The sequence below is a fragment of the Danio rerio genome, chromosome 11, assembly GCF_052040795.2.
Source record: "Danio rerio strain M-AB ecotype USA chromosome 11, GRCz13ab, whole genome shotgun sequence".
Classification (NCBI taxonomy): domain Eukaryota; kingdom Metazoa; phylum Chordata; class Actinopteri; order Cypriniformes; family Danionidae; genus Danio; species Danio rerio.
In genome coordinates this window covers 20,098,196-20,123,786 of record NC_141031.1, presented here as the reverse complement: position 1 = coordinate 20,123,786, position 25,591 = coordinate 20,098,196, and the positions used below count along the sequence as shown (strand labels likewise).

The 25,591-nt window shown below is 38.7% G+C and overlaps 2 protein-coding genes across 6 annotated transcripts in view; both read left to right on the top strand.

The window, feature by feature from the left end:
- The window catches only part of tafa4b (TAFA chemokine like family member 4b), a 122,953-nt gene extending 110,632 nt beyond the window's left edge, over positions 1 to 12,321 (top strand). For 3 of the 5 annotated variants that reach the window (XM_087272823.1, XM_087272824.1, XM_087272825.1), the window contains exons 7-8: positions 1,202 to 1,326; positions 11,377 to 12,321. In XM_087272823.1, the coding sequence (XP_087128949.1) occupies positions 1,202 to 1,326; positions 11,377 to 11,388 (137 nt within the window). In that variant the 3' untranslated portion in view covers positions 11,389 to 12,321. 5 annotated transcript variants of the gene reach the window in all.
- The window catches only part of qrich1 (glutamine-rich 1), an 821,757-nt gene that overhangs the window by 422,594 nt on the left and 373,572 nt on the right, over positions 1 to 25,591 (top strand). The window lies entirely within an intron of this gene.

Genomic DNA, 25,591 nt, shown 5'->3' with positions numbered 1-25,591 from the left:
ACACACACACACACAAACTGAACTGAAAAAGCCTCTCGAGATGAAGAAGGCATGAAAGCAGGGGTTTTTATATTTGTGTTGGCTATAAAATTTTATGTTTTGTAATATTTTAATCCTTTATATTTATATCCTATATATATTGTAGTGTAGGCTGAATCGTAGCATACGCATGTGCTTGATGCAGAAGTATAAATCAGCCTTAAATGCTTATTCATTAAAAAGAAAAAAAAATAAATAAATATATATATATATATATATATATATATATATATATATATATATATATATATATATATATATATATATGTATATATATATATATATATATATATATATATATATTTTATTTCATTTAGTTTTTAGTGATTGTTTTGTTAGTTTAGTTAATTGTAGTTTTCATTTATTATGATTTTTACGTTTCATTTCAGTCAACAAAAATGTTTTTTGACCAATATTTTTAGTCTAAGTCTTAGTCTTACTAAAACAACCTTGGATCAGAATCCAGAGCTTTCCTTTAACATTGTTTAAATTTAATTACTTGGCAGATGGTTTTATCCTGAACGAGGACAAAAGAAGTAAGCTAAACAGCAATAGAACAATGTACAGTAATTATAATGAATTATTTGAATAAAAAGTGAATTGTTATGAGAAGGCCAGATTAATTTTCATTTTAAGAAAAAAATGTTATAGGAAATAGAAAAGGGATTGTTAGTGTTATGATCAAAGCAGTTTCATACAACCACATAACCCCCCCCCACACACACACACACACACGCATGCACACACACGCATACACTCATGCAAATGTTTATCGAAAATAGAATACAGAGGATTAGTGTTTGATAATTAAGTGTTGATGAACAGTCTGTTTTTTAAAGGGGCAGAGAACTAATGTAGTGTGAACTTGGAATAAGCAGAACATTATCATTCATTAATATGGGTGGTATCATTGTTATATTTATCTTTTGAGTTATCATTTTTCCTGCAAACTGACTTTTATTTGATTTAACGTAAGTATGATTTGATTGATTTGATTGTCAATCCACATATTGAGCAATTAAGTTGCTTTAGGCTCAATTGAAAGTTGTCACTGTAGCTGAACATGAGAGAAAAATGATGTTTGGTGAAGCATACAGCAGGAGATTGTCTGAGAGTAATGGGAATATACAGTTCGGTCTTATTTTTCTCTTCTCTTTTTCAGCTTCCATCGTGCTACAGAAGTGGTGGTGCCAAATGCACCCATGTTTGGATGGCGAGGAGTGCAAAGCTCTTCCAGATCTGACTGGCTGGTCCTGCAGCACCGGTAACAAAGTCAAAACCACTAAGGTTAGTGGAGCAAATAAATGTGAATTGCATTTTGGTTTATTGGGGACTTGATGAAATTAGAACTGCATTGGTTGAAGGCTAATACATGTTACATCGAAAAAAGTCTAAAAAATCCAAGGTTGATACAGAAAGTGTTATCTGTCCATGGTTAAATATGGCATCTGAGAACCTTTTTATTGCCATAAAAGTCCCTTTTAAACAGTCTTTTCTGAGAACCACTATATATGCCATCAAAACACTCCACACGAGTATTCTCAGAAGGAGTATCTTTGAGGAGCCCTTCTTTCTCCCAAAGCCTTTTTCTCAGGCAAACCATTCTTCAAAGAAGCATTTTGTTCAGACCTTACTTTTATAAGAGCGTTCTCTGAAGCTCCTAAGTACATCGAAGGTCTCTGTTAAGAGAGAAAACAATTGCCAAACAATTCTAAATAGCCACTTCTTTAAAGTTTACCTGTTTATGAACACATTATTGCAGAGACTACATAAGCTTCTCAGGAAACTGTTTTAAACTTAATGACATACATCACTCAAACTTCCTAAGAAAGACTTATTAAGAATGAGCAAAGCTTAAGGATGAATCAAATTTCAGTGACTTTACAGTTTGTGACTCATCACATAAAAACCTCAAGTTCTCAGTCATATACAGAAAACTGTTATTGGCCGATGGAAAATTTTCAAAAGTCAAGCCTAGACAAACATGCTGAAACAATTCACTGCAAGTTAATAGTTAATGCAAGTAAACTTGGTCCCACTTTATATTAAGTGGCCTTAACTAATATGTACTTACATAGGATCTAATAGTTTGTTACTATGTACTTATTGTGTAAATACATGTATTCACTGTGTACATATGCTTGATTAAATACACGTATGTAATTACATCTGTAATTAACTTTTGTAATTGCATTTGTAAATACACTGTTGACCACCCCTTACACCTTAACCTACCCTTCATCCTACCCATGCCACCAAACCTGTCCATAACCCAACCTCTATTCCAACTAAAAAGCACCACAGGTGTTCTCAAATACATTATAAACACAGTAAGCACATTGTATTTATTTTTTTGATGTAAGTACATAGTAGTTAGGGACACAATATAAAGTGGGACCGTAAATTTAATTGCAAGTTACTGCAAAATGTCTACATTTCCAATTAAAGAACCATATTTGAACCATATAGCTTAAAACAAATATTTGAACCTGTTGACCTTATTCTTCACATACAGTACAAGCAGGTGCATTTATTGGAATGTGTCTGACTCGAGACTTCTGGTCTTATTCACTTGTATTGATTTTTTAACGTTATAAAAAGATTGATTTGCTGCTTCATGTTGCAAAGTGATATTTTCTTTTTATATTATTTTTCTTTATTTGTATATTTTGAACAAACTTGTTGGTAGACCAATTAGTTTAGCTGTTTTTCTGTCGTTTATTATTGTTAGTAATTTTTCCTGTAGGAAACTGAATCGGAAGTTCTAAAACTATCGCAAAAACAAGTGCACTTCTGCATTGCAGAATAAGGTCAAAATGGTTGAAGACTTCTATGTTCTATCAAGGCTCACTGTAAATATGTGGCAAAATGTAAATTTTTTTTTTGCAGAACTTAATTTTTATAAAAAATAAACAATTAATTGCTGTTGTTTTTGGCTTACATGTACAGTAGAGGCAGTAAAACACATCATTTTGTATGTGTGTGTGTGTGTTTGTGTCTTTAAGTGCTCTTGCTCCCTGCCCACTTTCAACAACAGGTTGGAGTTTTTTTAGTACGTGCCTCAGTTATTCCAGCAACAACAAGCAAAACATCAGCATGCATTTTAAAACAGTGTCAGTTCTAAACTATTACAATACATGCATGAAACACGCACACATAATTCTGACTGTCGGATGATGTATGTGGAGTTCCCCTTCGGGTGGGAACTCCAATGCTATTAGTGGATTTTAATCCACGAATGGGGATTTCGTTTCAGAAAGCTAATCGTCTGAAAGAGTATATAACAGGCCAATGAAATGCCAAATGAGTTGGCAGCGTAAGCTTGCGCACTTGTGCCTTATTGCCAATAAGCTCCGCATATAAGCACAGGGAAAGCAAGGAAACGCCATCCTTTTCGCTTCAGAGACTTTTACAGCCTTCTGAGAGAGTCGATGAGGGTTCCTCCTGCTGTAATCCAGCGATTTGAGCGAACGAGAGTGGTCTCCCGGTCCATAGTGGGTACACGCGGCAGCAGACGGTCGAGCTGGGATTCTCCGTTGCCTGGCGTTCTTTGGGTCCGGTCCTCCAGAGCGGTGCGTATAGTTGCAAATTTCCTAAAAGAGCAACACAGTCGTGCAGCACGTCCTTTTCAGGATGGCGCTCTGTGCGTTTCTGGATGCGGTGGTTTCCAGTCTCCGAATGATGGGCACAATCACTGCGTTGCGTGTCTGGGGGTCCAGCATGTTAATGCGGTGCTCGCAGGCAGTTCATGTCGTCATTGCGATGCCATGTCTGTTGCGCAATTGAGATCGTGGCTAACCCTTGTGAAGGGGCGAACCACCCCAGCTGTCCCCTGCACTGCAGCGGGCACTCGGGCAGATCTGAGGGTTTCAGCGAGAGATAATCCATTGCCTACGGGCGCTCCTACAAGCACTCCTTCCAAGCTTCGGGTGGAGGAAGCGATCTGTCTAACCAGATGGTAGCCCTTACGATCGATGACACCGGAGACCAGACGTCCACTGCGGCATCAGAGGGTGGGCTTTCATTGTCAGATGATGATCCAGATCTGCTCGCCCCCCCGGGCAGGTGAGCGCTGTCAAGACGGATCCTGAAACGGACATGTTAGCCGTGCTTTCCCGGGCTGCTTCGGCCGTGGGGTTGGAGATGGTTTATCCCCCAGCTCCACGGCCAGACCGACTAGATGGGTGCTACGTAGAGGACCAGAGGGCGAAGCCTTCGAAACCTCTCGTCCCCTTCTTCCCGGAGGTGCACAGTAGGCTCACGCAGTATTGGAGGGCACCTTTCTCGAGCTGCATGAGGGTGGGTCCAATCCAGGCTTGTTACACGAGCTTTGCACCGCAACCGACTATGTTCTTCGGACCACTAAGTCCACTGCGTGTGCGTTGGGAAGGACAATGTCCACATTAGTGATCCAGGAACACCACCTCTGGCTAAACCTGGCTGATATGCGCGAAGTCGACAAAGTTCGCTTTCTTGACTCCCCCATATCCCAGGCTGGCCTGTTCGGCGACACCATGGATGAATTCACCCAGCAGTTCAAGGCGGTGAGAGAGCAATTGGATGCGATAGGCAATGTCATCTATCAGCGGGACCGTAAGCCCGCTCCACCCGCCGTACCATCCACATCTGCTGCTCCTCGCCGAGGGCATTTGCCTACGAATGCTGCCCCGCACCCACTTCGCCGAAACACCTCGGAAGCAGGCATCCCCCCTGCCCAGGGCACCGTTAAGTCCGGTAAACAGATCGTGAAGCGTCCCTGAGACAGGTCATCCGAGAAGAGGAAATTTGCTCTTTCCCCGCTGGAGCGTGGGGCCCCATTTCCTGGTACTTTTCAGTGCCACGAAAAATCAATGATAGAGCACTTTTCCACTTCCCCGGATGTGACAGCACAAACCCTGCCAGTCCGGTACGCTCTGCTTCCCAGCTTGCAGGCTCTGTGTGCTTCGCCAGTGGCTCACGAGCGCTGGGAGGACGGTCTCCTTTCTCCCACCCCTCGAGCCCCCTCTCCGGAGTTTGGGTGCGGAGTGAGAGCGAATCTCTTGCCTCCATCTCTTCCGCGGGACCCTCGCGCTTCCCGGATCAGCACGCCCACTCTGAGCTGCCCCACTGCTGGTACGTCAGCGGTTGTATGAGTCCATTAGTGAGAGCTCTGCCTGCTTGGTTAGAGCAGGCCAGCCCTTCGCGGTGGCTCATACGCACAATCAGACTCGGTTATGCGATTCAGTTCACGAAACGGCCCCCCAAATTCACGGATGTGTTTTTCACCAGGGTCAGCCCCCTGTCCGCCCCTGTCTTGCGAGAGGAGATTACTGTCCTCCTGGCGAAAGATGCAATCGAGCCGGTCCCTCCAGCCGATATGGAGAGCGGGTTTTACTGCCCGTACTTCAAAAAGAGCGCTGGGTCAGGGCCAATCCTAGACGGTCTCCTTTCTCCCACCCCTCGAGCCCCCTCTCCGGAGTTTGGGTGCGGAGTGAGAGCGAATCTCTTGCCTCCATCTCTTCCGCGGGACCCTCGCGCTTCCCGGATCAGCACGCCCACTCTGAGCTGCCCCACTGCTGGTACGTCAGCGGTTGTATGAGTCCATTAGTGAGAGCTCTGCCTGCTTGGTTAGAGCAGGCCAGCCCTTCGCGGTGGCTCATACGCACAATCAGACTCGGTTATGCGATTCAGTTCACGAAACGGCCCCCCAAATTCACGGATGTGTTTTTCACCAGGGTCAGCCCCCTGTCCGCCCCTGTCTTGCGAGAGGAGATTACTGTCCTCCTGGCGAAAGATGCAATCGAGCCGGTCCCTCCAGCCGATATGGAGAGCGGGTTTTACTGCCCGTACTTCAAAAAGAGCGCTGGGTCAGGGCCAATCCTAGATCTGCGCGTTTTGAACCGCTGTCTGCACAAGCTGCCGTTCAGAAAGCTCACGCAGAAGCGCATCCTCCGGTGCATTCGTTCTCGGGATTGGTTTGCAGCAATAGATCTGAAGGACGTTTATTTCTATGTCTCCATTCTTTCTCGCCACCGTCAGTTTCTGCGGTTTGCGTTCGAAGGTCGAGCTTGGCAATACAAAATCCTCCCCTTTGGGCTCTCTCTGTCTCCACGGGTCCACACCAAACTCGCGGAGGGTGCCTTAGCGCCCCTTTGGCTCGCGGGCAAACTCAATTATTTCGACGACTGGCTGATATTATGGCGTTTCCAGACATTTCGCCATTCGTGAATTAAAATCCATTAATAGCATTGGTGTTCCCCACCCGAAGGGGAACGCTCTGGTTACTAAGGTAACCCTCGTTCCCCAAGGAGGGGAACGGAAATGCTATATAGCATCACCATAATGATTGTTCCTTAGCTGTAAGTGTCAGTCTCTTCAGCTTAAAAGGATGGCGTTTCCTTGCTTTCCCTGTGCTTATTTGCGGAGCTAATTGGCAATAAGGCACACTTGTGCAAGCTTACGATGCCAACTCATTTGGCATTTCATTGGCCCGTTATATACTCTTTCAGACGATTGGCTTTCTGAAACAAAATCCCCATTTGTGGATTAAAATCCACTAATAGCATTTCCGTTCCCCTCCTCAGGGAACGAGGGTTACCTTAGTGACCAGAGCGTTCTCATTTGCATACACTGTCATATACAGCACTTATATTAAAGGTTACGTTAAAAAACGCACAGAAAGAACAATTAATTAATTGTTTATGTTTACAGTTTACACAATACTAGTTGTCAGTGCTGGATAGATTACTTAATGTCCATGTCAACCGGAAGTTGCTATAGTCTTCTAATTCTGTGTGGTGACGTAAGCATATTTCACAAACCATCAAACTGATCTGATCAGAGAAGGACTGCTATTCCAGAGCAGAAGAAAAATGCTTTGATTTTGACAACAGTAATTTTTTTTCTGTGGATTAACATGGATCAATAGACCCTTTCACATTACCGGGTTTCTCAGTAGCGGAAGTCGTCATAGTTGGGTAAATTTTGCTGAAATAATAAAAGAAAAATCCTTGATGGTGTTGTCAAGATTTCAGAAAAAGGAAAAAAAAAATAGTATGAGACTGATGAAGGCAGCCAGAGGAGAGAATAACTTCAAATTTGCTCTCAGCCTCACAGACACTGCATTAGAAACACCTCACAAAAGAGGTTATTTATTTATTTTTATTTTTTTGTAATTTGATGCAAAGATGATATAATACATATATGAATGCATATAAATGTTCATAGTTTTTTTTAATGAAAATATTAAAAACTTTCTTCAATTCTTCAATTTAAAATTAACAATGTGCGCTATCAAAATAAATATTTTGAATTTGATTTCATGCAGATTTTAAAACTTGTAATCTGTTACTGAATAAAAACTGGAGACAGTAATTTAGTCTATATTACTTAGATCGTAAACTAATTTACACAGTATTTACGAAGCCATTTTATATTGTAAATATTTACAGTAAATATTTTATATTTATTTTGTTAAAAGTGACAAGCTAACTTAATCAATTTGTGTTAGGACAACATGAATGAATTGTGCGGACCCTGTAGTTTTTACAGTGCAGAATAAAAAAATAGGCAGATTCAGTACATTACAAACTAAATACTGCCATTGTGTAATTTATTCATAGTTATGTGATTCTTAAAAACTACTTTACAGTTTACTGTAACCTGATTTTAAAATTGAATATAATCTAATTACAACAAGTAGTCAATATTTGGAATTTGGAACTGTGCAACATCGTCTCTTGGAATACACACTACTTAAGCCACTAAAATGGGGTATACTGTATGCACAGCTATTTTTTATTTTATTTTTTTGTCAATGATAAACTTCCAGTGAAAGCTTAATATGACTAATTTCAATTTCATAAGGTTCCTTTTGCAGCCTCAGTGTTGTAATATAATTACAGAACATTCAGTTAAATAGACTTAAGCATTCATTTATTTATTTTAACGTAAAACAAGAAGAAAGACTGTGTAACTAACCGCAAGCACTGTCAGAATTGTTACAATATGTTATGTATATAGACAGCAGGATGGGAGGATGTGACAGACCATGTATGGTTTGTAGTGTATGACGTCATTGCTATGCGCATGCATGTGAAGTAAAGGAAACACAGAGAAAACCTGCGTGTCTGAGATTATTGATATATAGAGTGATCAGGCGAGTGCAAAAACTCTATTAAAATTACTGGGTTAAAATTAACTGTTACAATTTAAAGAAATGGCAGAGGAAAATGGAATTTAATGCAGTGCTTCTTTTCCGGTCTGAGACACACTTTACTTTACGTATATCTATCAGGCAGTATAGTTTAGTGGTTGTTAAAGTGGAGGTCGGGACCCCTCAAGGGGTCGTGAACAATGAAGGGAGGTCACCTGGTGATTTCCAAAAATCTACTTGTTTTTATCAAACCATAAGAATTACCATATTTTATCCATAACCTACTGAAGAGAAAAAATAGTCGTTTATAGTTACTATATACTATATAGTTACTATAGTAGCTTATAGTTACTAGTCCTATTGGATTGCGACTCCTGAGGTACCTACATTACATTCAAGACATAACAATAGCATCAGATGCAGATTGATTTTATAACACCAGGTTAAACTTTCTGGCCCATTTACAGCACTCGCATACATAAAAAAATAAATAAACGAAGGATAAACTTGGGTCTATTGGTGTGTGTGTTCCATTGGATACAGTTTCTGTATTTATAACCACCTCAGAGGATATTGGGGGTCGCGAGTCACTGGCATTGATATTTTGGGGGTCGCGGGCTGAAAAGTTTGGGAACCCCTGGTGTAGACCACTGATTTTTAAAGTAATCAGACCTTAAACTTGGCAGTTTTATAGTGGAAAAACAGTTCACCGGAAGCACTGAGGCTGGCTGGCTGAAATTAAAAGTCCTTGTGCATAGACCCCATTCAGAATAATGTGACAAATATGCATTCCTGGAAGAAACAGAAGAGTAATTCTTACTTATAATACAGATTACATCCTTTTGAAGTGACTTTGTAACTTGTAATAATTCTGTAATATGAAACAATACAGAAAGCTGAAAATGTTGAAGCACAATATAAATCCTTTATAACAAAACACCTACCTCATTTATTAAAATTAAGATTGGAGACGTTAGATGTGCCAGTGCGACCGCTGTTTCACACAGGTGTGACACACAGGTGAAGCATTAAAGAAATAACGCAGTCTGAGAACACACAACTGCTATAAGAATAATTGCTCAGAGTTATAAAGTAACAGCAGAACATCTGTTGAGTTCATTAAAATGCATTATGGCTATGAGCTCCACCGAGGCTTTCAAATTAAGAGTCCTAATTAAATTGGTAAGAGGGAGAGATGAGAAATGAATGACAGCTCTGGGTCTTACATTTAGGATTAATGACTCTGTTTATTGAGTCTGTTATTGGTTGAGCTGGCTGTCAGTCAGCCAGGTCCTGCCTTCTGCTACTTTAAGAGCCAATGAGGTGTGCTGAGGAAAAGCTTGGAGGCGGGAAAGTGTGCTTTAGCCCTGTAAGCATTAATTCTGCATTTAATGGCAGTGGAAATGGAACAGTAACCAGCAGGCCTCAGTGAACTTGTCACAGGATATTGTGGCAATGAGCCAGGATACATATTGTGTTCTCTTGCTGTCTCTTTCCATCTGCCTTCTTATATCATCTGTACTGTCTGCTTAATGTCTTTATGTTCTTATTATCCTTCAGTACATTCTGGCTTTCTGCTGTACAGCTGCTCAACAACTTTTGCTCTGTAGCATTTTTATGACTTTATGACACTAAAGCAACTATCTTATCGTTTTTAATTTAATTTAATTTAATTTAATTTAATTGGTTAAAATCGAAAAAGTATTTGGCATTCAACTAAATTAAATTACTTTAAAAATGCATTCAGAATAAATTCTTACTGCATTCAGAAATGACGCTATTTAGAATGTGTTCTCAAAAAAGAAGTCTTTTTTGGTTAAATGATGTATTATTTTTTTCTAGTTTATTGACTGTTTTGATCCTGTTTTTTTTTTTTTCACAAACTTACTAATTTATACATTATGTTGAACTAAATGCAAAATTTAGATTTTGTTTCAAAAATGTATCTTATTACAGTTATAAAACTTAAAAAATATGGATTTCATTTATTTATTTTTTTGGCTAAATCTTGACAACCAGTGGTTGAACTAGGTATTGCACATTTGGTTCAAAACACAAGCAAGTTGGCGCCAGTGATGTAATGGTCAGTGCATCAACACATGAACTCTGGTGCTCACGGTGACCCGAGTCCAATTCCCACCTCGTGGTTGAAAGGTTGCATTTTGGCCATGGACACATACTTTGATCCTTCCCCTCTCTCTATGCATTCCTGTCAATACTTTTTTACTTATCCTATCCATTAAAGGAGAAAACCCTGAAAAATAATTCAAATACAAAAAAATAACAAAAGCAAGTGCAGGTTGCCAGATTGATGATGACAACAACCTGACTATCAAGCCTAAAGGCTGATTTAGGTTGTGTTCTAATTAAAAGCAGCAACACACAATAGAAAGAATATTTTCCATATTAAAATACGTTTTTGTTCTAACCAACACCTGAAATGTATATATTACAAACAGCTTCTATTTCATGCAGCTGAACAATAGAAGAAACTGACAATGATCACCTCAGGTACATCTCATGTGTTTTATTCAGTGTTAAATGCTAATAATGTGAGTTTGGATGCCATTTAACAATTATTGCCATACTACTGAGAGCAGCAGCAGATGGTTTACCTCTTAAAAATGAACCGTTTGAGACTGAACTTTAGATCTGTAACAACTGTGAACTTATACAAGCCACAACATATCAGTGATTCAGTTTGTATATTTAATACTGCTAAAAATTTTTAAACCTTACCATTTTTTGGGAGTGCAGTAAGTGCACTATTCTGTGCTTTTGATTATTTAAATTTCTGCCTAATTGCTTATCACTGTGTATCTTGTCACGTAGAGTGTCGTTAGGATTCAGGGTTACATACTCACCTAATGTTTATGTTCGAAATATTTATATTATTTTGTAAATTAATAACACCCTCATGTGGAACTCTGAATCTGTGTCTCATTTCGGAGTCTGCTACTGTCCACCGGAGGTTGCATCTTGGCCACGTGGGTGGGTTAAATGAAACAAATACAGATGTTCGGCATGTAAAAAAGACATTTCCAAAGCAGAATATCTAATTTCAGCATTGTTTCTCAAATAAACAAGAATGTTCACTTGGCATGTTTCTTAAATATCTGCAAACATATTATGTTTTTTAATGCTTTGGAAGATTCAAAAACGTACATACAGCACCTTTAATCTACTTTTCTCTTTCCTAACAGGTCACACGATAGCAACAACATGGCAGTTCTACCATGAGGCCCAAGACTCCTTAACGACCCACTGGAAAAGAAAACTTTCTTGTTTAAGACACTGACATTCTGAAGAACTCAGTACATGTACAGTACATGCAAGAGATTGGACAAATTGATTGTAGACTATAGACAGCATTTTGATTTGACAGAAGACATACAAGGATCTCTGTATAAACCTGAAGACTGTATCCATAAGCTCAAAGTGACTTCCTGGATTTCCACTGGTTTGTGAGTGCATGTATGAGAGATTAGAGGACGTTGGACTTGAAGGACAAACCCTGGACTGTCAGATTCGGCTGGAGGTTTGTGTGACTGTCTGTAAGAGACTGTAGTTTAACTATGTTTATCGGCTTTCCAGCACACAGCAAACTTTATATTCACGAGTAGGGAGGGAATTTTGCTCTGAATGTGTGATTCACAAGTTATTGTCAATTTGCTCCTCTGGGTCAAGTCATTACCCTGAAAATGTTTCCTTTAAGTCATTTTGCACTTCTAATTAGGGTTGCTGAATAGGATCATAACAACAAATTAAAAATTCATGAGCCTTTTTTTGCACTAGATAAGATCATATGGAGATGTGTTGCGTTTTCTAGTCTTTTACTGTCTGTGTGAGATGGAATTCAGAAGACAAAACATTTATAAAGCTTCCTTCCACAATTGCAAAGTAGAAATGCAAGTGATGTAGTCATCAGTAAAACAATGATAAACTCTACAGTAAAACAAATACAGCTCCTCTTTGCTGTAAAGTGTTATGTAATGTGAGCTTTACAGATGCAATCCCCTTGAAGAAACTTTTAAAACTGGCTTAAAGCATAAGCTACTCTGTAAAAACATACACAACCCACTTAAAGGTGCACTGAGTATTTTGTTTTACTTGATTTGACACCCAAATACAGGGATTAGACAATGAAATGCCTGGTTGAAGACAACAATCATTTATAAGTATGTTGCAGTACTTCCTTTTGCGGCCAATACAGCCTCACTTTGTCTTGGGAAGGACAGATACAAGTCCTGCACTGTGGCCACAGGGATTTTGAGCCATTCTTGCAGAATAGTAGCCAGGGGCCTCATGTATCAACGCTGCGTACGCACAAAAACTTTGCGTACACCAGGTTTCACGCTCAGAATCGCTCACGTTTGGATTTACTAACAATGAACTGAACGTGGGAATGTGCGCAGCTTCACGGCAGCTTTCTGGCTGGCGTACGCACATTTTTTGTGCTTGTCTGTTTTATTTCCATTGGCGACTCCTAGAGGCAGTTGTGTTAAATTCCTCTTTGCAAAGTGTCTGAGCCTTGCAATGGCAGCTGTATGAGACGGGTTCATCTAGCAGGTATATAAGGTTTCCATACCATACAGTTGACCAGCTAAACATTAAAGCACAATTTGCAGCAGTCGCCTGTTTTCCCAATGTAATCTGAGCGATCTACCGCACGCACATTGCTATAAAGACACTATCTGAAGATGAATTTGCATGCGTGAATCAGAAACATTTCCATTCAATAAATGTGCAAATAAAATATGATGCACAAACTTATTGATGATTCCTACTTGTCTTTCTCGTGATAAATAGTGGGCAAAATCTGATATGTAGCGGGGAAAAAAAGAAGAATGAGTTCATCAGACGCTGGATTCGAGCCGAGTTTATGCTCGAACGTGTCAATACATGATCACATGCGTCTTACGAGGTGCGCCACTGAGACTGTTAAGAGTACTGCAACATTTTACAGATATAAACCACACTATTTCTTTTTTTTTAATGCACTCAGTGCGATGTTCAGACCCAACTGTGTTAACCGCATCAGCTAAACTCTCCCACTCTATTTTTTTTTGTTGTTGTTAATTCCGGAGAACAAACTTGCAAATAACACCGCTTTTCTCCGGTCTACCTCCGAAAGCAGCACCTTCAATTCACATTCTGTTCAAAGTTTCTCTTTTTGCTTGATTTTGCCATTGCTTTTTCGTTGGGTTTTGCCATTAGCATAGTCATTAGCATATTCATACGGGGGAGGAGGCAGGGAGGGGTTTTGTGCTCGTGCATGTTGCGCTCAGTTTTACGTTCATTCGGAGTTGCAAAAGAATATGCGTGAGATTCGGCGTACGCAGTGTTTCATACATCTGAATTTTTTTCTGCGTACGCACATTTACAGCTTTGTGCGTACGCAATGTTTTAGTAAGATTTCCACGCAAGTCTTCAGACATGAGGCCCCAGGTCACTACATAATTCTAGTGGAGAAAAATGCTTCTTTGGGGCTTCTCCACACCGTAATTCTCTCGAATATGGGAAAGACAGTGAAGGTGGATTCATCAGAGAACAATACATGCTTCACATTGTCCACAGCCCAAGATTTTCATTGTTAGCATCATTGAAACTGAGGTTTACAATTGGCACGAGTGACCAAAGATTTGGCTATAGCAGCCTATTGTATGTATATTGACCCTGTGGTGCTACCGATGAACAGTTTTGGTGGAAGCAGAAGAATTGATGTCACATTTACTTCATATTAGCACATGGACATAACTTTTAGACAGCTTCTTGCATCTACAGTAACTCCTGCTGGATGTGGGTTGTCCTTCTTGTTGGTATGATGACATTACTCTGGATACTGTGACTCTTGATACATCACAAAGACTTGCTGTTTCGGTCACAGATGCACCAGCGAGATGCACACAAACAATATGTCCTTTTTTGAACTCTGAAATGTCAGAGTTGTGTGTAGTGCAATATTTATGCTAAACTGTGCTCTTACTCTACCAACTGAAACTTCACGCTCTGCTCTAACGGGTTGAATGTGCAATCAATGGAGATTGGCTATCAGGCTGGTCAAATTTAGCCACCAAACTTCCAAAAACTAAATTGGCCAGTGTTCAGGTTCATTGTGCAACCCCTGCATTTTTAAAATGCTGATGAGGAGATTATTTAGTCACACTTTACAATAAGGTTCATTAGTTGATGTTAAGTAATGCATTTACTAGCATGAACAAAGAATGAACAATAAATTTACTACTGCATTTGTGCGTGTTAGTTAACGTTAGTTAATGAAAATACAGTAGTTCATTGTTAGTTCATGTTAACTCATGGTGCATTAACTAATGTTAACAAGCATGGACTTGGATGTTAATAATGCATTAGTAAATGTTCAATTATGATTAATAAATGCTGTACATGTGTTGTTCATGATTAGTTCATGTTAGTAAATGCATTAACTAATGAACCTTATTGTAAAGTGTTACCGATTATTTTATTCTACAGAATGCAAATTATCGGCCATCACATCAAAGATGTGTTTTCGTCAATCAGATCACAAGTATAGAGGATGGAGACACATTTGGCGTCCACTTGTGATTAGATAAACGGAAATACACCTTAATATCAAGAGAAAACGTACCCTTTTTAGACACTGCGGTATGAATAAATACATAAATAAAAAGATCATGAATAATTTAAAGGGGTCATGAAGTAACTTTTTTAGTTTATTTTAGTACTGTTCTCTAAGCTCTACTTCTACATTATAAAAAAATTATATCAGAAATATCCTAATTTATTTTTACAAGTTTATTTTCTTACTTATTTGACCCACTTATGGAAACAAACCCTTTCAGTTGCTGTGGTGAAATGTAGACTCGGAAGTAAATGCTTACCTGCATGACAGTTTTGAATACTAAAGTTTTTTTTTTTTTTTTTTTGAGGGTGCAACTTTGATTGCATGTTTGACAGATGGAAGGATACAGAGGGGATTTGGGTTTCTAAACACATTAATATGATACATATCACATAACAGACAGACAATACAATATTGAATAACTATTAAAAAACAATTACTGTTGGTTCTATGATCAGCACAGCACAGCGTTGTTTTTTAGTTTCAATTAAGTTTACCTTTTTGTAAATTCAGTGTTGAGCTGTGACTAGTTTGTAAATTAGTTAAGAGTCAAACAAAGTGATCAAAGGACCAAATTCGCATAGTCCTCGCCGTGGCTGATGTCAATGTGCACCTCTCAAAAAATGTAAGTACGTCACAACAACGCCACAAACTCTGTGATTGGTCAGCTTGGTAGCGGTGATGAGTGTGAGCAGTGCTGAGAGCTGCGAGCCTGATGACATGAGTGTGGAGTCCAATGATGGAAACTTGTGTTTTGTGTTTAATGTATGATAAAAAGTCGTTCCTGTTCCATGGAGTTTACTATTACGTAATATAGTGGCAGATTGGCTTCAGTATATTTTAGACAACTAAGACGTTTATATGTTCTGAATCTTACAAGATGTTTTTTTTTTTTTTGAAAAAGAACAGCAACCTATATTTTTAGATTTTTAAACTATTTAGATTTTTTCAGTTCATGACCCCTGTAATAATGATCAACACTACAGTACATCCACACCACTAGGTGTCCCCCAAACCAATGTGTCATCTAACACTGAAACATAACCAGAAAGTTACTTAGTGCACTATTACTTAGCGAACTTATATCGAAACATTCTGTTTTCTGGTCTAACTGTGAAGCTCTCAGAAGTACTCTCTGAAAGCAGCCTAGCAATGTGCTGCCTGGGATTATTAACCTGTTCAAAGATAAGCTCCAATGTGAAGAGGCAAAACTTATACTGCAATTTAATAAAGTTTGAAATAGAATCAGCTCCACTATTCATCATGAGTTCCTCAGCAAACCTAACCTAAACTTCAATTCTCCACTCAAGTTGTTCCTTTTGTTCACTCTTACTAAGCTTTCCCTTTTCCAGGGTCGAATCGAACTTGCAGAAAGGACACCGTCCGTTGTGTCTTTATCTCTTGTATGTCTTTCTCAGGGGTTTGTGAAGTGTTGAATGAGGTTTTCGCTCTACACGATGGCACTGTTCGCAAGGCTCACCCTGGTCCTGTCCAGACGTCTTCCAGGCTTCAAAGCTCTTTCAGACTCCAGCCATCTGCTTTGTGAGCTGTGATGAATGTATCAGAACCACTGTGATTCCAGTGTTGAGCCTTGGGAGATGAGGTCGAGTACCATCTTGAATTCTCATTACTGAAGCCCAGGATACCGTCAGCTCTCTCTTGGGATAATGTATTTTTAGGTATGGTGCTATTGAGAAAAGCTCATTCTGTTTGTTTCAAGTGGTCGATGGGATGAACGCATGGCCATTCTGACAGTCTTCTTCTACTGCAGGTGTGCATGTTTGTGTCTGTCTACATATGTTTATCTGCAGATCCATCTTTCTAGAAAGGCCTTTGTGTTGTGACACTCTCCTGGGAAGCAGAAAGCTGTGAAATCCTCATGCAGACATAGAATGAAGTCTCTTCGCTTGTCAGCCATGGTCGTCCCGTGGGGCTGTCGTGCTCCGAGGATGAACCTGATATGTAGTGAGACCCAACATCATTTTTGGTTCAAGAATCAATATTTGAAGACAATTTCTTCACTAGTCCCTAGTGGCTGCGGCATGTCATTGCAGATCCTGCCTGTTGCCGGGAGAAGAAAAATGAGATGGGAATCACCAATAGGTCAGTAATATTTCAAAAAGGACAGCTGCACCGCATTCATGTTTGTTCAGTGGAATAAATACAAATGAAAGTCCATAGTACTAAATCATACAGGGCTGTTAAATTATTGATTTTGATTGGAACATAAACATGTGAAGTCTTTCTTGTTAAACTTTTCAAATATTTTTATTATTCATTTTTCCTTTTGGGATTAAAAAATAACAAAAACCTATCAGCCATGAACCAAATCACCCAGTTATGAAGATAACCATAACATTCATTTTCTTTTCGGCTTAGTCCCTTTATTAATCTGGGGTCGCCACAGCGAAATGAACTGCCAACTTATCCAGCATATGTTTTATGCAGCGGATGACCTTCCAGTTGCAACCCATCACTGAGAAACATCCACACACACTCATTCACTACAGTCAAATTTAAGCATACCCAATTCACCTATACCACATGTCTTTGGACTGTGGGGGAAACCAGAGCACTCAGGGGAAACCCATGCGAACACAGGGAGAACATGCAAACTTCACACAGAAATGCCAACCGACCCAGCCAAGGCTCTAACCAGCAACCTTCTTGCTGTTAGGCGAATGTGCGAAAATCAGATTATACCTCAGAAGATGAATCAGATGAATAGTCGTAATTCATTGTGATACAGTAGATAATTATATGATTTTAAAACAATATTTAAAAAACACCCCCAAAACACCCCCAACCCCCTTCCAAACAAATATTTTTTTCATTTTAAAATAGGTAACAGTTTACTTGAAGGGTGTGTTCATAAGACTGTCATTAAGCCTTTATAATGACATGACACGTGTCATGAATGTGAAGAGATTATACATGCTTATGACAACTGTCTTTAGAGTCATTATAGCTCAGTTAGTGAAGTTTATCTGTAAACTAATTTTGAGAGGATCACATGCTTATGATTGGCCACGGCTGGTCCCATATTAGCTATCACATAATTTACCAATCAGATGAATCCAAACTATATAAATAACCAGAGTTTCCTACCTTAGTTATCTTAGTCTTGAAGAATCCAACACAGGCTCATTCTGAAAACATAGTTCTATGTATATGTTTCTGGAGACCATAAATTCTGTATTGTAGCCAGAGGTACGTATGGTTGCATTTAATTTTTTAAACAAATGTTAAGGGGCGGTATGACACCATTTCTTTTCGCGCTTACCTCCATATGGATGGCTTTTCTGCTGTGACCAGTTTGTCCAGTTAGCTCGTCATGTACGTCAGTGAACTAGAAATGTAGAGAGGAGTTAACCACGACGACGGGGTTCGAGTCTGGTGAAGAACGGTTCCAGAAAGCTGGTAAGACAAAAAAACAGAATCCAAAAAATAAAACAAACAAGTAAATTACAGGGTGAGAATGTGGGATAATCTGAAAACGTGGTAAAAATCAGGCGAGGGCTTTTATTTTTTTTGCATTGATTTTGAAAAATGGGTTTAGGGAAGTGGGTGGGCGGGTCAATCGATAAAATTGGTTGGGGTTAGGGAAGAAGGAGGGTGGGTCAGTCAATTGTTCTGTCAGTCATTCAGTCAGTCAACAGCGCCCTCTGGTGGGTTTACGTCAAAACAGCAGGCACAAATGGCACTCATGAGAGAAATCTGAGATCTAAAAAAGCATACACAGCGGCCTCTGGTGGATTCGTGAAAACAAAAACTCCAAAAATACGTACCTCCTGCGACGCATTTCGCGGCTTCCAGAAATGTATATAGAGGTACGTTTTCAGAATGAGCCTGGTCTGGAAGAATCCCCACATCCACCCCCACTTCTCTTTTCTAGATTATCCAGGATAGGGTGGCATGACAGTTCAGTGGTTAGCACTGTTCCCTCACAGCAAGAAGGTTACTGGTTTGAGTTCCAGCTGGTAAGTTGGCGTTGCTGTGTGGAGTTTACATGTTCTCCCTGTGTTAGTGTAGGTTTCCCCCAGGTTCTCTGGTTTCCTCCCACAGTCCAAAGACATGTGACATAAATGAATTGACTAAACCAAATTGGCACAGTAGATAAGCTCTTAGTCAGGCTCTTATATATGCCTTTCAGTCAGCAGTTTATCTCTCCATAGGCCCTAATTAAACCAGGAGGGTTCTTGAGATCTACCCGAGCTCAAACTCTCCTCTCTCCTTCAAAACGGCAGGCAGACCCAAGCTCGAGTATCTTCTGAGCTCTGGACTTTCGTATGGAACGAACAAGGTTTATTAATGTGATATTAAATGCAAAAATGACATTGTTTGAGATTTCATTGTTATGAAAAATTTACACAAAAAATACATCACAACTGGTCTTTCGTTTTATTATGACAACCAGACATTATCAATGCCAATACTAATTACTAATAAATCTTCTGTCATAAACATGATTGTCATAAGGTGTGTATGATTCTGTCATTAAAATTTTAATTTAATTTATTAATCACCTTTTTCAGTGGAATAAAATACATTTGTCATTAAAAGTTACTCCTGTGTTACTACTTCTGTGTGGAATTTGCATGTTCTCCTGTGTTCGCTGGGGTTTCCTATAGGTGTACCGATTTCCCAAAGACATGCACTACAGGTTAATTGGAATAACTAAATTGGCCATAGTGCATGTGTGAATAAGGGTGTATGGATGTTTTTCAGTACGGGGTTGCAGCTGGAAGGGCATCCGCTGCGTAAAACATATGCTGGATAAGTTGGCGGTTCATTCCGCTGTGGTGACCTCAGATGAATAAAAGGACTAAGTCAACGGAAAATTAATGAATGAATAAACAACCGTGTCATATATTTAATAACATTTAATGGTATTTTGACGACAAATTCAATTTGTACCACTGTACTTGAGGTGAAGCAAAATATTAATGATGACACAATTATAATGGCCTTATGACAACCATGTTCATGACAGATTTATGACATGTTTTGTTGTCTTGGTAATGTCAATCTATGTATTTGGTTGTGTGAAGTAGTCATAAATACAATAACAACATTCATAACATCTTATTCATATACATGTTATGTGTTATGTCATGATTATAAAGATTTCATGACAGTCTTATGAACTCCCTCTTTAAGTAAAGTGTTACCACATTGACACAAGAAATTACTACCACAAATGCGCAAAAATTACTAACAAATTACCACAAAAGTATCAATGAAAATGCAAGGTAGCTACTAACAAATAATAACACAAATAATAACTCCCTGGACATAGTGCCAAACCAGCTATAATTATCAAGCAATATATAAGTGTAAACTCTTGAAATAAATGTTAGCTATTTTCAGCAACTCAATGCAAAAAATACAATTAAAATAAATATGCAAACCCTCTCTGCCTTAAAGCTGTATCATCATCCTGATGTGCATTATTTCATTCAATAATTTTTCATTCAAGTCAATAATTCCTTACATAAAGATTATAATCCCACACACAAACACACAAACTCAGCTCTAACTTCTTTAAACAGTCTGGGAGGAGATGTGCTGAGCTAATAGGTCACATGCACAGCCCACATCTTCGATTGGCGATCAATGTTACGACTTAAACCTCAGGACGAGTCTCATGAAAATAAAGCGAGAAAGAACGCCAATAAGTGCAAGAATGCAGGCAGATTTCATAAGAGAGTTTACTGTTTTCGCTCAAATCCCGAAGCATCCCAGGAGCCCACTTAAACACTGACTCGCTCCGTGGGGTGGCACGTACCCAGCATTGAAAAGAAACAAAATCTAAAGCCAAGATAAACATAAGCAGTGCTATTTCTACTCAGCTGTCATCCATTGTCGAGTTCAATTCATGTTCGCTGGGAGTGAGTTTTTCTTATGACTGTGTTTGTGTAGAAAGCGAATTGATGTAAACAATTGATTATCATGTGCTGTGAGGGAGCTGTTGTAAACACCCAGGCTGGGGAATGTTTATTACAGAACTGAATCGTCCCCAAACTCAGAATGAATTTGAATGACATTCCCTTCATATCCAGTTCTCGAGAAGTCTCCATCGGCGCCGCTGTCACAATACAATTTGTCAAAGTGCTACAAAGCATAAATAATCTATGATGTAAAATGCTCTGATTGAATAATTTATGGATACTAGACTGTGAAGTTATGAAAAGTAAGCAAGCGATGTCTCGGTTTGTCTTTAAATTAGAGTGATTGCTTGACGGGTGAAATTAATTACCTGATTTGACTCGCAGTTAAAATATACTCAAAAGTAGCACTGCTGTTCCGGGCATTTGCTTGAAGATGTATAACTTGGATCTTGAGGACATGTGGGAAGAGTTTTCAAAAATAAATGACATCGCTGTTCGTTTTGAAGATGCTTTTTTATGCACTCCACTGTATGTAATAAAGCTAATGGTATAATTTTTTTTAAAGATGTTGTAGATAAAAGTAAAAGGCTAATCAAGTCCAGAAAAGTGAACTAATCTGTTTCTATTTTATGTTAAGTTAAGGCCTAAATAGGAAAATTAGATATAATAGAGGTGATTTACAATATTTATGGTAACATTTGTACAACGAGGGTGGGGAAGTGGGTAGCGGAGGTCACTGGTTTGAGCCCCGGCTGGGTCAGTTGGCATTTCTGTGTGGAGTTTGCATGTTTTTCCCATGTTCGCGTGGGTTTTCCTCTGAGTGCTCTGGTTACCTTCACAGTCCAAAGACAAGCGCTATAGGTTAATTGGGTAAGGTAAATTGTCCGCAGTGTATGTCTGGTCTTTTAGATCCCAGGTTGAGCGTTGAGCTAACAACTAACCTCATAAAAACTAGATGTTACGAAACACCAATATTAAATATCAACTTCAATATAAATGGTCCTGGGAGTAAGTATGGTTAATGTTTTTGTGTTTTCAAAGAATGCAACAGTCAAGTTGGTTTAGTGCAAACACACCACATTGGAAAATAAATAAGCTTTCAATGTCATTTCAAATGACATGTTAAATAAAATAATCTTGCACACAGACACACACTGGAAAAAAGTATTGTTTTTATTTTATATTATTAAATTACATGACACAAACTAGTTTTGTAAAGACTTTTCCTAAATGTTAAAGAGAACTATTTTATAGCATTTATTTTATCTGTATAAAGAAATGCTTCTTTTATTGTAATTATCGTTTTTATTCCTTTATTGTATTTGAATTAATTTAAAGTTTTAAATAAAAATAAGGCCCCAGCATGCATATGCAACGTCATAAGATATTAATATTAAGTTAGATTTCAGTTGTGACACTAGTTGACCAATATTCAATGTTTATCCAGCATCTAAGGACATTATTTTGATGCCTAATAACCACGTTTGGTTGATTTTAGGTTGTGTTTAAAAGAGACCAAAATCCAGCATCGAGCCTAAATTATACCAACTAATAATGATGTCAAATACTGACATTTATTCGTGACATTTATGCCCAATGACGGGTGGGTTTAGGGGTGTAAAATTTTACATTTTTGTACGATTTACATTATGTACTAGCCACATAACTGACAAAATGTAAAGTTGTTTTGTTTCCTCATGAGATCAGGCTGACTGTGGCAATCAAAATTCAACATCTGATAGACATCATACTGGTAACGTCCACACATTTTTAGGATTTTAGGTTGGACGTTGGACATTGATTGAGGTTGGCCTGATGTTGGATTATGTCGTCAACCCGATTTTCATTTCTAAACAAAATGCAATATCCCCACAACGTTGGGGTACAACGTCAATCTGACGTCATGTTGATGTCCTGTGTCTGCTGAAGTCCTTTATTTTATCTTATTGTATTTTACAAACTTCTTTTGTCCCAACAAATTTTTTATTACAAATTAGGTACTTAGATTTATTTAATTTTTTTATTGTATTTTCATTCATTTATTTTCTTTTTGGTTTAGTTCCTTTATCAATCTAGGGTCGCCACAGTGGAATGAACTGACAACCCATCCAGCATATGTTCTACGCAGCGGATGCCCTTCCAGCTGCAACCAATCACTGGGAAACATTCACACACGCTCATTCACACACATACACTCTGGACAATTTAGCCTACCCAATTCACCTGCCCCGCATGTCTTTTGACTTATGGGGTAAACTGGAGCACCCGGAGAAAACCTACGCGAACATGGAAAGAACATGCAAACTCCTCACAGAAATGCCAACAGACCCAGCCCGGGCTCGAACCAGCGACCTTTTTGCTGCGAGGTGACCACCACGTTTCCCTTATTTTATTTTATTTTATTTTATTTTATTTTATTTTACTTTATTTTATTTTATTTACTCCCTTGAGAAAATTTTCATTTTTATCAGGGAATACTAAAGTGAAATGATGTGCATTTTTTTTTTAAAACTTGTATTTGCATTTGAACTAAAAGGCACTCCTTTGTGAACATACACTCCAGCTATAATATCATCACATCTGAAAGGCTTGCAGACAACACTATCACTGCCCTTTAGCTGTGATTACATTCACAACATAATAATACAATACATAGGCTAATACATAAATGAACAGTCTGCGCATCCAGAGGCTAAAAATAACACAAGTGTTTCTCAAGAGAATGTGAGAGAGCGAATGTTTAGAGGGTCGATGAGACTCAGCCCGTGACCCTGAAACCATTAGCTTTGTTTGTCTATCTGTGCTACAATAATCCAAATCTATTATCTCCCAAAACCAATTAACCATGCTAGCATTCAGCACTGACCCCAGCGTTTGCTCTGGATATGGGGTTGAGGAACATCCCCGATTCATTATCCTCAGATACCACCCTGCTTTTCACTAATATGTGCCAAAGGAGGTGCCAATGTGACCAAGCTTGATAACACAGACGCCTGTGGGCACCACTCGCTCTCATGGCCAGGGTTTTGGAGCTGCGGGCACATTGTCATGGCACTGTGTGTGTGTCGGATGGGATTGAAGCAGTAGATATTGCGACATTCGTTACATCTGTGTGCTTTGAAGAAGGGTCTCAGTAACGGAAAAATCCGAAGAGAGAAACAAACAGTGCAGTATGTGTCATCGTGCTCGGCAGGAGTGTTTTTATTGCTAAATCTAGCCGTGCGTGATGTTTTGTTTTTTGTCATCAGTAGATGTACGATGATACTGTGCGTAAAACGGATCTAAAATAAACTTGTCAGTGATAAAATGTATGCATATGTGATGTTACCAAACAAGGCTTGCTGAAAATATATGCTTCTGGTTTCATTTATGGGAAAGAGAATTAGTATGCTGTGTGGAAAACAAACGTCTGATGATAGTGGTGATAAAAAGATTGGTGAGATACAGAATTAACAAAATTCAAAATGAAACTTTGCTCGCTGATTACCTTCAGGTTGTCCTAGAAATGGTGACTTTGGTGAATCTGTGGTCCTTCAACAGCAACAGTAGTGTCAAAACAAGTTAATAAAAAATGCAGGAAAAACAAAGTGAATCCTTTTGACTACTGATGATACACAGATGGCTTATTAAAGGGATAGTTATGCCCCCAAATTTTGAATTTACTCACTATTTATTAACACTGAAATGGTTGCAAACCATTTTTTTCTGTTAAAGCATAAAAGAAAAATTTTCGAAAAAAGTTAAAACCTGTAACCACCGACTTCCATAAAACAAACACTAGAAAAGTCAATGGTTAGGTTTTTATTTGAAGAAAGACACTCATAAAGGTTTGAAACAAATAAGAGGTGAATAAAATAAAACAGAACTTTTAGTTTTTGGTAAAATTTTCAGTAAGTCCATACACTCTCAGAAATAAAGGTACAAAACCTCTCATCGGGGTGGTACCTTTTCAAAAGGTACACTTTTGTACCTTAAATGTGCACATTGGTCTCTTAAAAAAATTATTTTGTACCTTTAGGGCACATTTTTGTATCTTTAAGGTACTGTGAGTGTCACAGTGTGATAGTTCAAACAAAAAAGAACAAAAGCAGAAAGTGCGGAGCTGTAAAGAAAGGCGATGAAGTCCAGATCTGTGTAGCTCTTCGGTAGCTCAAAAGTGTACCTTTTGAAAAGGTATACCACCCCAGTGACAGGTTTTGTATCTTTATTTCTGAGAGTGAATGTGAAAGAAGCTGAATGTTTTGTTTGCAAAACTATTGCCTTTACTCCACAGTCTAAGCAAATGGTCCTGAGTGTTAATAACAGTATGGATTTTGAGCTTTCTGCAGCATAATGATATACTTCTGACTGCAGTCAGAACGCTGTAAAAATATCTTTCATTATTAACAACTTACTCTATTTTGTAATTTATGGGTGTTTTCATTTTTAGACCTTTCATTCTGGACATTTGGTGTCTTTCAGTTGGGTTGCGGCTGGAAGCTCATCCCTTATGTGAAACATATGCCAGAGTAATTGGTGGTTCATTCTGCTGTGGTGACCCATGATAAATCAGGGACTAAGCAGAAGGATAGTGAGTGTGTGAGATGCACACACTGATGTATTGCTTAATTTAAGCTAAAAAAAACTTTGATCTGTTTAATGCACCAATGGTGAATAAGGCAAATTCCCTAAAATGGTGTCAGTTATAATGTAACAATAAATCTAAATAATTTGTGTTTAGACCTATCTATGAAAATGTGCAAAAATACTGTATTTAAATTGATACATCAATATTTGGCGCTGTCACCTTGTTAGTAAACAGTAATTTGATGCATTTTTAGTCCTCAAAATCCAGCTGTTGTGTAAATGACCAGGCAAAACATAAAAGTTTCCCATTCTGAAAACACTGTTGCGTAATTCAGATATACA